We start from the raw sequence: 11977 nt of genomic DNA, 5'->3' as shown, positions 1-11977 counted from the left end.
TCACACCTCACCCTTTTCTCCCAGTATCACAACAGTATGACTCCCAAAGTACGGCTCAGTAAACAAACAAGGACTCTGAAGTCAGAACAGAAAGATACAGCTGGAAGATTAGTGACTGTGTTTTATGATGCGTAGTAAACTACCCCCCTTTTCTTCTTCTCTGTGTTGTTGTTCTTGTGTGTGTGTGTGTGTGTGTGTGTGTGAGTGTGTGTGTGTGTGTGTGTGTGTGTGTGTGTGTGTGTGCGTGTGTGTGTGTGTGTGTGTGTGTGTGTGCCTTAGAAGTCAAATTATACATTAGCCACACTTACAAAAAACATTTTTTTAATTTCATTTATAACTGAGATTACAAGTTGTAAGCAGAAATCTTATGCTCAGCCAAAACCATGTTTCCCCACTTTCACAATGCTAAGGTGTCAAATCCACAACCCCCAACAGATGGTTTGTTACATGCGGGCGAGAAGGGCGAGCTTTACTTACACAGCCTCACACACAGTAGATTTTTAAAGTTCTTGTGTACAATGGTTTAGCCACAGAACTAACTTCCACTTTTGATAAAGATCACTCCACCTGCATATTTCTTGAGAAATGAAGCGTCTTTATTAGAATTAGAATTCAACTTTATTGTCATTGCACATGCACAGGTACAGGGCAACGAAATGCAGTTTGCATCCATCCAGAAGTGCTTTAGTGATATAGATATATTACAATATATATTAGCAATAATATAGATATGTGAGTATATTACAGAAATGGGTCTATTATGGTATGTTATAATGTACACGGTATGAAGTATGTTGTGAATATTCTATAACTATAAGTATGTACAGGCTGTAGTGAGTACAAGCTATGTACAGGATATGAACAGGATATAAATATGAAAAACTATACAGAATATGAAATAAATAACTTTACAGAATCTGGGATATACAGCTATACAGAAATGGGAACTATGCAAGTTGTAAACAGTTGTAGGATTAAAGATTATCGAATGTACAGAATGATTATTTACACAGAGCTATACAGTAGTGCAGTTAAGATAAGTGAGATATAATTCCTACAGAGGCTATATAAAGTGCTGGTGGTTGTGAGTGGTGGTTCAGTCCATGTTATTATTGTGTGTTTGAGGGTACAGTTGTCCATTGTGGGTGTGTGTGTGTTCAGTCCATGAGTTTAACGTGGGTCAGATGTCAGGAGGCAGAGTTCAGGAGTCTGACAGCTGTGGGGAAGAAGCTGTTCCGGTACCTGGTGGTCTTAGTCCGGAGGCTCCTGTGGCGCCTCCCAGAGGGCAGGAGGGTGAAGAGTCCATGTGATGGGTGACTGGGGTCTTTGATGATTTTCCCAGCCCTTTTCAGACACCGCTTCCTGTAGACAGGACACGTGCAAGGCTGATAACGCTTAGTTTCATTTACCATCTGGTATTAAGACAGCCCGTGAAACATCTGCTTACATCTAGTTGTGTAAATCCACAAAGAGCACGTCGGAGCAGCACCACAGGTCAGCTGACCACAGCCTGTAATATTGACTGGAGCTCACAACAGCAATGACTCATTTTCCTGTTTAGGTGTGGAGGCCCCGTCTGCAACGTAGCAACAGACAATAGATTTACATATGTGCTACATATGTGAGTAAAGTCAGTACATTCTTACTAGAAAATAAAGTTTGTTTTGAACATAATTACCTCATAGGATGGAATTCAAGACAGAAGGTGATTTATAGGAATTTAATATTTCTTTCATTTCTTAATAACTGCACAACAATTGTTGCCTTCTCACTGAGCTTCTTGTTGATGGTCTGGTCCGTGTGCACCTGGTAGAGCATCAATCACTGTGGACACTAGTGAGCGTAGCATGCTTCTTCATGTTGGGTAAACATATTTAAGTCTTATTTTATTCTTTTTTAAGTAAAATTGCAAACATTTTATAGGAGGAAGCTGAACACAAGGATTTAGCCTCCATTAGAAAAACAAAATGCTTCCAGCCTCTGAGGAGGGGGTCAGTTTTTTCTGAGCTCATTCAAGTTGAAGGAGCCAACCGTGCCATCCTACTCTGGATCACTGCAAACACAAAGCTTTAGTGAGTCTCCTTTGACTTTCTCTTCACCCTCCTGCCCTCTGGGAGGCTCCTGTGGCGCCTCCCAGAGGGCAGGAGGGTGAAGAGTCCATGTGATGGGTGACTGGGGTCTCTGATGATTTTCCCAGCCCTTTTCAGACACCGCTTCCTGTAGATGTCTTTTATGGCAGGAAGTGGTGCTCCGGCGATGCGCTGGGCAGTTTTCACGACCCTCTGCAACGCCTTCCGGTCCGAGGCAGAGCAGTTCCCGTACCAGACTGTTATACAGTTGGTCAGGATGCTCTCAATGGTGCAGAGATAGAAGTTCACCAGGATGTCTGAGGACAGGTGGTTCTTCCTCAGAGTCCTCAAGAAGAAGAGGCGCTGGTGAGCCTTCTTGACCAGCTTGGAGCAGTTGGTCGTCCAGGTGAGATCCTCGGAGATGTGGACTCCCAGGAACTTGAAGCTGCTCACACGCTCCACAGCCGTCCCCTTAATGTGGATGGGTGGATGTGGGTCAGCATTCCTCCTGTAGTCCACGATGAGCTCCTTGGTCTTCTCGGTGTTAAGCAGCAGGTTGTTTGTGTCGCACCACTCAGCCAGACGATCCACCTCCTCCCTGTAGGCGGCCTCATCGTTGTCACTGATGAGGCCAATCACCGTGGTGTCATCTGCAAACTTAATGATGGTGTTGGAACCATCAGCAGGTCTGCAGTCGTGGGTGAAGAGGGAGTAGAGGAAAGGGCTCATCACACAGCCTTGTGGTACACCGGTGTTCATCGTGATGGTAGATGAGCAGCGGTTATCCAGCCGGACATGTTGGGGGCGGTTGGTCAGGAAGTCCAGTAACCATTTGCAGATGAGGGAACTGATGCCCAGGTCTGTCAGTTTCCTGATGAGTTGTGAGGGGTGGATTGTATTGAACGCTGAACTGAAGTCTATAAACAGCATTCTGGCGTAGGTGTTGTTGTTGTCCAGGTGTGAGAGGACAGAGTGCATTGCGATGGAGACTGCATCCTCTGTGCTCCTGTTCTGGCGGTATGCGAATTGGTGGGGGTCCAGGGTGGGGGGGAGACAGGATTTGAAGTGTGCTAGGACCAGTCGCTCTAAGCACTTAGTGATGATGGGGGTGAGTGCTACTGGGCGGTAATCATTGAGGCAAGATGGGTTGGAGTTTTTGGGTATCGGGACGATGGAGGTGGATTTGAAGCAGGCCGGTACCACAGCGTGGGCCAAGGACAGGTTGAATATGTCTGTGAGCACTCCTGCAAGCTCCCCAGAACACGCTCTGAGAACACGCCCGGGGATGCCATCAGGGCCTGCAGCCTTGTGGACATTGATCCTGCTCAGCACCGCTCCTACATCGGTGGGGGAGAGAGTCAGAGGTTGGTGGTGTAACTAACAGTGAAGTGTTCCAATGTTTTTCTTGTGTTTATATTTGTAAGTTTCCTTTAATTGTGGAACTTTGTTTTGTAATTGGTGGTAGCGGAAGTAACGTGCAGCACGGACTGAGTTTGTGGTGACACTAGAGCAGAGAAGCATGGCGCTCTGTGAGTTCAGCTGCATCGTCCTACTGCTTTAAACTGGACTTAAGTTTTAAAGAACACATAAGTTAAGTTAAGTTAAATTAAACCCAATTGTGGACTCACCGTTGAGAGGAGTAGCGGCTCGCGCGAAGAACGGACTTTCTCCCGTTTGGCTACAGCAGGCAATGAGGTGTGTTCAGGGTGCCTCTGTTAATTTCAGTTTCAATGAAAGTGCCATAAAAGGGCATTTATGTGTCTATACCTTTATTGTTTGGATTTACTGTGATAAGAGTTATTGTAAACATGTTGCTTATTGCAATTGTTTTCTTTGGGTAGTTCTCACGATGATGATGATGATGATGACGACGCTGAGTGATCTTGTCGCCGAACATTGAATAAATCATCTGTAAACAAGAACTTGTCCGCGTGGTGGCTAACGGGAGCTACAGTGAGAACTCATCTGCTCCTTGTGAGTGGGCGAGAAAGAAAGGAACATAAGTCATCTCTAGCGTGTCTACAAGGGTCCCCAAGCTCCTGCCAGAAGCCAAGAACGGGTTTGCTCATCCTAACAATTCAAAGAAAGGACATATTGATCTTCTCAAGTGTGCTGCAGAAAATTAACCTGAAGACCATTTGCAAGTTTGGATGCTTTAAAGTGTTAATAAGGGTGTCCTGAAGTGGCTTCATTGTAGCTGCAAGCAAGAAGGTTCAAGTTTACAATTGATCATGAGTTTGAAAAATATGTGTCTTTAAGGGTTGTTAGTGATTTCAGACATGTGTTTAAGGGTTATAAGAATAAGCTACTAAAGCAGTCCTGGATTTTATGCAAGGTTTTATTCAAAGGAAGTAACCAAGTTTGTTACAAGCTATAAGCAGTGTTATTTTATGTTATCAGACTCCTTTACTTAGCCTAACATGTCAGTCACAAATCTCTCTAAACTGAGTGACAATCCTGAGGCAGAGACTGTGACCAGGCCTCAGCAAAACCCTCCACTGTGCAGTTCTCCTCTGCAAAATACAGATGGTCCACAAGAAGTTCGAGTAACATCAGATGTTCATCCATCAACAAGTAAGTGTGCGCAACAAAAAATTCAAAACCCACCTCGTAAAAGCCAGAGGTCAAGAACCTTAACTGAAAAGGGAAGAGGAATGTTAAACCAAAGGATTAAGGAGTTGGAGCAAAGTTTTAAGATCAAGTACGAAAAGTGGAAGGTTCTAGCAAAGGATGCTAACCATTCAATTTCTGACAATTGTTCAGATGAAGAGCTGCAAGCAATAATAAACAACATTAATACTGCTTCCAGCGAACTAAACACAGCATATGAAAACTGGCGTCAGGTGGACATTCCTGATAACAATGCACGCCGCAGAATTGATACTTGCGAGGAGGTAACAAGAACTGTTATTAAGACTGCACAAAGACGTTTGAGAGGAAAGGCACCAGTCAAACCACAGTTTAATGTAGATGAATCTTTTTTAATGTCTGAGAAATCATATGGCGTCAGTAAGCACTCACAGGTTTCCAGTCAATACAAACAGTCACACGTTGCATCAAGAGTCGCTTCTAAGTCCTCCAGTGCTTCATCCATGAGCAGACAAGAAGCTGCTGCTAAAATGGCTGCAGCCCAAGCAACACTGGAAATCCTTCATGAACAACAGTGTCAGCAAGCAGAGCTTCTGCAGCTGGAGGCTGAAGATAAAAGACAGATTGCAGAACAAACAGCTGAAGCCTGCAGACGACGTTTAAGAATGGAGGAAGAAGAAGCACAGTTACAAGCAAAACTTGAGGTTGAAAATGCTGCCAGGCGAAAGCTTTTGGAAGACAAACGCAAGGAACTGGAACGATTGGAAGCACTCAAACAGTTAAGGGTGGCTAAGGCAACCATGCAAGTGTATGAGCAAGAGCAAGATGAAGATTCAGAAGAAGAAATTAAGCAGTTACTGCATGGATGTAAAACTGAAAGCCAAAGGGAAGGGGACCGATTTCAGCACACAAGTCACATACATAACTCACCAGAGTTACACTTACCACAACAAGCTATTATACATCAACAGCATGATGGTGGCATCGCAGCACTTGCCATGTTATTAGCAGATTCTATTAGTGCCAGTCGTCTTCCTATGCCAGAGCCGACAACATTCAGTGGTGACCCGCTAAAATATAAGAACTGGAAGGCTGCCTTTCAAACTTTAATCGAAAGAAAAAACATACCAGCCTCTGAGAAAATCTACTATTTGTGCAAGTACGTTAGTGGACCAGCTAAGAAGGCTGTTGAAAACTATTTCCTGTTAGGCACTGAGGCTGCTTATAAGGCAGCATGGGAAGTATTAGATGAGAGATTTGGAAACTCCTTCCTTATTGCCAAAGCCTTCAGAGACAAACTCAGTGCATGGCCCAGAATTGGCTCCAAGGACAGTCTGGAACTTCAGGAATTTGTGGACTTTCTACGGAGCTGTGAAGCTGCGGAAAGCCAGATTAAAGGTCTAGAGGTTCTTAATGATTGCAATGAGAATCAAAAAATCCTCTCCAAGCTCCCCGATTGGTTGACATCAAGGTGGAATAGGAAAGTGTTGACGATAGAGGAGGAGACTGGCAGATTTCCAAGCTTTAGCCAGTTTGTGCAGTTTCTCATAAGGGAAGCCAGGATCGCATGCAATCCTGTGACTTCACTCCATGCCTTGAAACAGTGCGATGGAGAAAAGGTCAAGCCACAACGAAACCAGACTCCTGCAGCTAAAGTTCTAACAACAAACACTGATGAGAAGATTGCTGCCAGCAGTTGTCTGTTTTGTGAAAGACCAGGCCACAGTCTGTACAAATGTAGAAAATTTTTGGAACGACCAATATTGGAACGACACAGGTTTGTTCAAGATAATAAGCTATGCTTTGGTTGCTTAAAGCCTGGACATCACTCGAGAGACTGTAAGTACAGAAGCACTTGCAGTACATGCCAGAAAAGGCATCCAACTTGCTTACACGATGATCAAAGAGAACAAAAGACACGAAAGACTGAAGGAATAAGGCAGGAAGCTAGACACAGAGAACAAAGCAATGAACAGCTAGAAGAAAGAGAAGCTATAGCAATAAGTGAAGCAACATCCAACAGAGTTCAGCATGACAACACCAACATTCAGACATCTACAATCATTCCTGTGTGGGTTTCAATGATGAAAGAGCCTGACAGAGAAACACTTGTGTATGCTCTCCTTGATACGCAAAGTGACACAACTTTCATTCTTGAGGAGGCAGCAGATTCTCTAAATGCAAAGGGGGAACAGGTCAAGCTAAAGTTATCTACTATGGCCTCTACAAACAAAGTTGTAGCTTGCCAAAGGATCTCTGGGTTGCAAGTTAGAGGATTCAACTCAGAGAAGAAAATAACTCTTCCTACAACCTACACAAGAAAGTTCATTCCGGCGAACAGAGACCACATACCCACACCAGAGACAGCAATGGCATGGCCCCATCTTGAGCAGATTGCAGATAGGATTGCTCCTCGTCAAGGGTGTGATGTTGGTCTACTAATTGGCTACAACTGTTCTCAGGCACTTCTTCCTAGAGAGGTGGTGTGCGGTGAAGAAAATCAACCATTTGCACAGAGAACAGACTTGGGATGGAGCATTATTGGACATGGCAGCCCATACGTAGACTGTGGAGACACTATTGGAGTGAGTCATCAAGTCATCACAAGGCAAGTGACACCGGAACTTCAGCTTCCATCAAGTCCCAAACAGGAAGTTCACTATGTATGCAGAACACAGATCAAGGAAGTCATCTCATCTGACATAATTAAAGCGCTTGAATGTGACTTTAATGAGAGAGTTGCTGAGGACAATCACTTCTCTCAAGATGACCTCCAGTTTTTGTCGAAATTGAAACAAGGAATCAAACACAAAGAAGATGGTCATATTGAGATGCCTCTTCCATTTAAACGAGAAAGGCCGAGCTTGCCAGACAATATGGTGTGTGCTATCCATCGCCTTAAGCACCTAGAAAGGAAATTAAGGGGAAACAGCAGATATTACCAGGACTACAAAACCTTCATGGAAGAGACCATAGCGCGTGGAGATGCTGAGAAGATCCCCAAGGCTGATCTCCACAAACACCCAGTGTGGTACATCCCACACCATGGTGTTTATCACCCGCAAAAGCCTGGGAAAATCCGCATTGTTTTTGACTGTTCAGCCCGGTTTCAGGGGACATCTTTAAATGATCATCTATTGACTGGTCCAGAGCTGACAAATTCCCTTGTTGGTGTCTTGTGTCGGTTTCGCAAGGAAAAGGTTGCAATCATGTGTGACATAGAACGTATGTTCCACCAATTTCACGTGAGGGCAGAAGACCAAGATTACCTCCGCTTTCTCTGGTGGGGGAATGGAGATTTAGAAGCACAGCCAGCAGTCTATCGCATGAGAGTCCATTTGTTTGGAGCTGCTTCGTCTCCAGGCTGTGCTAATTATGGCCTCAAACATCTTGCTGCAATGGCAAGGGGGAATTTCAGCGAAGCATCCGTCCGCTTCATAGAAAGAAACTTTTATGTTGATGACGGTTTGACTAGTGTATCCACCGAAGCAAAGCAGCTAGTGAATGAAGCAAGGGAGCTTTGCAACACTGGCAACTTAAGGTTGCATAAGTTCATTTCCAACAGTAAGCAGGTGTTGTCATCAATCCCAAAGGAAGAGTGTGCTGGAGGAGCCAACAACTTGGATATGGCTCTTCATGAACCACACATGGAGAGAGCCCTTGGTGTACAATGGTGTGTCACATCAGATGATTTCCAGTTTAGAGTGGTGGTGAAAGAAAAACCCATGAGCAGAAGAGGGGTATTGTCCACCGTGGCCTCGGTGTTTGATCCGCTTGGCTTTGTCGCACCTTTCATCCTTTTAGGAAAGAAAATCCTCCAGCAAATGTGTCTCGAGAGAGTTAGTTGGGATGATCCTCTTCCAGACCATCTGCTGCCCCAGTGGGAATCCTGGTTGAGAGGACTGCAAGATCTAGCAACCATAAAGGTACAACGATGCTACCTACCAGGAAGCTTTGGCAAAGTTGTGAAATACGAGCTGCATCATTTTTCAGATGCCAGTGCCTCAGGTTATGGAGAGTGCTCATACCTGAGAGTAATAAGCGCATCGGGAGAAGTGCACGGTTCCCTCGTGATGGGGAAAGCAAGGGTAGCTCCTTCAAAGGTAACAACTATACCAAGACTTGAGCTCTCTGCAGCAGTGGTGGCAGTGCGCACAAGTGACATGCTCCAGAGAGAGCTTGAAATGGAAGGCCTGCAGGAATACTTTTGGACTGATTCAAGGGTTGTCCTTGGCTACATCAACAATGATGCAAGGAGATTTCATGTTTTTGTAGCAAACCGTGTCCAACGTATCAAGCAGAGCACACATCCTGACCAATGGAACTACATTGCTTCAGAAGACAACCCCGCTGACCACTCTTCTAGGGGACAGACAGCAGAACAGCTCAAGGCATCTAACTGGTTTAGAGGTCCAAATTTTCTGTGGCAGCTAAACCTCCCAAGTAGTGTGTTCACAGTGGGAGAAATATCAGAAGATGACCCAGAGTTACGAAAGACTCATGTCCACAAAATTCACTCAAGGGAAGAGAGGTCACTGCTAGATCGTCTTGAAAGGTTTTCAGATTGGGCAAGAGCAGTACAAGCTGTAGCCATACTGAAACGCAGAGCAAGGGCAGCTAAAGGCCACAAACCAAGGTTTAGTGAACCCACCACTTTGCAGGAGCGTAAGGAGGCAGAAGTTTTTCTCATCAAACTGGTTCAAGCAACACACCTTGCTGAAACCATGAAGAGTCTCAAGCTTAATGGGCAAATCAAGGCAATTGACAAGGCAAATAAATTGCACAAATTAAACCCATTCCTTGATGAGCAGGGTGTACTCAGGGTTGGAGGGCGCTTAACAATGTCCAGTCTTCACCCCCATGTGAAACACCCAGCTATCCTTCCTAAAGGAAGCCATTTGGCAACACTGCTCATCAAGCATCATCATGAAAAGGTGCAGCACCAAGGTCGAGGTATGACTGTTAACGAGCTGCGAGCCAATGGTGTTTGGATTCTTGGATGCAGTAAGGCAGTCTCCTCTCATATTTACAACTGCACAAAATGCAGGAAGTTTAGACGGAACACTGAAGGACAAAGGATGGCGAACCTCCCACAAGAACGCACGGAGTTGTCTCCACCCTTCACATATTGTGGGATGGACTGCTTCGGGCCTATCTATGTCAAGGATGGCAGAAAGGAGCTTAAGCGTTATGGGCTTTTACTCACATGCATGTGCTCAAGAGCCATACATATTGAGATGCTTGAGGACTTAACAACTGATGCATTCATCAATGCCTTGCGTTCGTTTATTGCATTGCGTGGAAGTGTCAGGCAAATTCGATGTGATCAAGGCAGCAATTTTATTGGTGCAAGGCACGAGTTCGCTGAAGCCATGAAGGAGATGGATGGAGAGAACCTCAAGAAAATTGGATGTGAGTTTGTTATGAACACACCATCTGCAAGTCATAAAGGTGGGGTTTGGGAACGCCAAATATGCACCGTGCGTAATGTTCTGGCATCCGTTCTCGACCAAGCAGTTAAAAGGCTCGACAGCAGTTCGTTAAGAACCTTCCTCTACGAAGTTATGGCAATTGTGAATAGCAGGCCATTAACATCAGAGCATTTGCACAATCCATCTGGTCCAGAACCCTTGACACCTAACCACATTCTGACAATGAAGTCAAGCATTATTCCCCCACCTCCTGGAAAGTTTATCAAGGAAGATGTGTACCTGCAAAAACGATGGCGCAGAGTACAGTTCTTAGCCAACAGCTTCTGGGAACGGTGGAAAAGGGAATATCTGTTGAATCTTCAGAGCAGACAAAAATGGAACAGAGCAAGACGAAATGCGAAAGTCAATGATATTGTGCTTCTCAAGGATGATTCTGCTCCACGTAGTCAATGGAAGATGGGAAGGATCATAGATGTCTATCTGGGACAGGATGGAAAGGTGAGAAGTGTGAGGTTGTTGATCAGTGACTCAACTCTAGATGCTAGAGGAAGGCGCACCACAAAACCAACCTATCTGGAGAGACCTATTCAAAAGACTGTAACTCTACTGGAGGCTAATTGAAGAGTCACTTTGCCAATCCACAAGTTCAATTAATGTTAAATGTGATTTCTTGTTATATCCATACATGTTACGTTTTATGGGAAAATCACAGGTGATTTGGTGGGAGTGTAACTAACAGTGAAGTGTTCCAATGTTTTTCTTGTGTTTATATTTGTAAGTTTCCTTTAATTGTGGAACTTTGTTTTGTAATTGGTGGTAGCGGAAGTAACGTGCAGCACGGACTGAGTTTGTGGTGACACTAGAGCAGAGAAGCATGGCGCTCTGTGAGTTCAGCTGCATCGTCCTACTGCTTTAAACTGGACTTAAGTTTTAAAGAACACATAAGTTAAGTTAAGTTAAATTAAACCCAATTGTGGACTCACCGTTGAGAGGAGTAGCGGCTCGCGCGAAGAACGGACTTTCTCCCGTTTGGCTACAGCAGGCAATGAGGTGTGTTCAGGGTGCCTCTGTTAATTTCAGTTTCAATGAAAGTGCCATAAAAGGGCATTTATGTGTCTATACCTTTATTGTTTGGATTTACTGTGATAAGAGTTATTGTAAACATGTTGCTTATTGCAATTGTTTTCTTTGGGTAGTTCTCACGATGATGATGATGATGACGACGCTGAGTGATCTTGTCGCCGAACATTGAATAAATCATCTGTAAACAAGAACTTGTCCGCGTGGTGGCTAACGGGAGCTACAGGTGGTCTGGCGTCACGTCTGCTTTGGTTGTGGTTGTGGGGTTCCCTCGCTCAAAACGAGCATAAAAGTTGTTGAGCTCGTTGAGGAAGGAGACATCAGAGGATGCGGGGGAGGGTTTGGTGGTCCTGTAGTCTGTGATGGTCTGGAGTCCTTGCCACATGCGTCGGGGGTTGGAGTTGGAGAAGTGTTCTTCTACCTTCTTTTTGTAATGGTGTTTGGCTTTTTTGATGCCCTTCTTTAGATTAGCCCTGGCTGTGCTGTAGGCGTGTGCATCTCCTGACCTAAAGGCGGTGTTGCGGGCCTTCAGGAGGAGACGAACATCCCGGTTCATCCAAGGCTTCTGGTTGGGGTACATGGTGATCCGTTTCTGGGTGGTGACACTATTAAGCCCTTATTTATAAATGTTTACACAATAATAGACACCGGGTGCTCTGTGACATTGTAGTCTTCTACTTCTGCTTCCATCGGTTTGCATTTTAAACTCCCAGCCTTTGACGCCATCACCGAGGCATACGACAATCTAGTGGGGGAGGATGTGGTGAAAATCCGACAGCTGTGGATGGTCACAGAGTGTTACAAAGG

The 11977-nt window shown here is 44.8% G+C and overlaps 1 protein-coding gene across 1 annotated transcript; it reads left to right on the top strand.

Annotated features, from left to right (window-relative positions):
- Positions 1–5171: 5171 nt before the first annotated feature.
- Positions 5172–11977, top strand: LOC309692175 (uncharacterized protein). The gene is made up of 2 exons (XM_082510417.1): positions 5172–11140; positions 11287–11977. The coding sequence occupies exon 1, from the start codon at positions 5189–5191 to the stop codon at positions 10709–10711; it is 5523 nt and encodes a 1840-aa protein (XP_082366543.1). The 5' UTR covers positions 5172–5188; the 3' UTR covers positions 10712–11140; positions 11287–11977.

This window comes from Aulonocara stuartgranti (genome assembly GCF_965226115.1).
Source record: "Aulonocara stuartgranti genome assembly, chromosome: 2".
Classification (NCBI taxonomy): domain Eukaryota; kingdom Metazoa; phylum Chordata; class Actinopteri; order Cichliformes; family Cichlidae; genus Aulonocara; species Aulonocara stuartgranti.
This window is presented reverse-complemented; position numbering and strand designations above follow the sequence as displayed.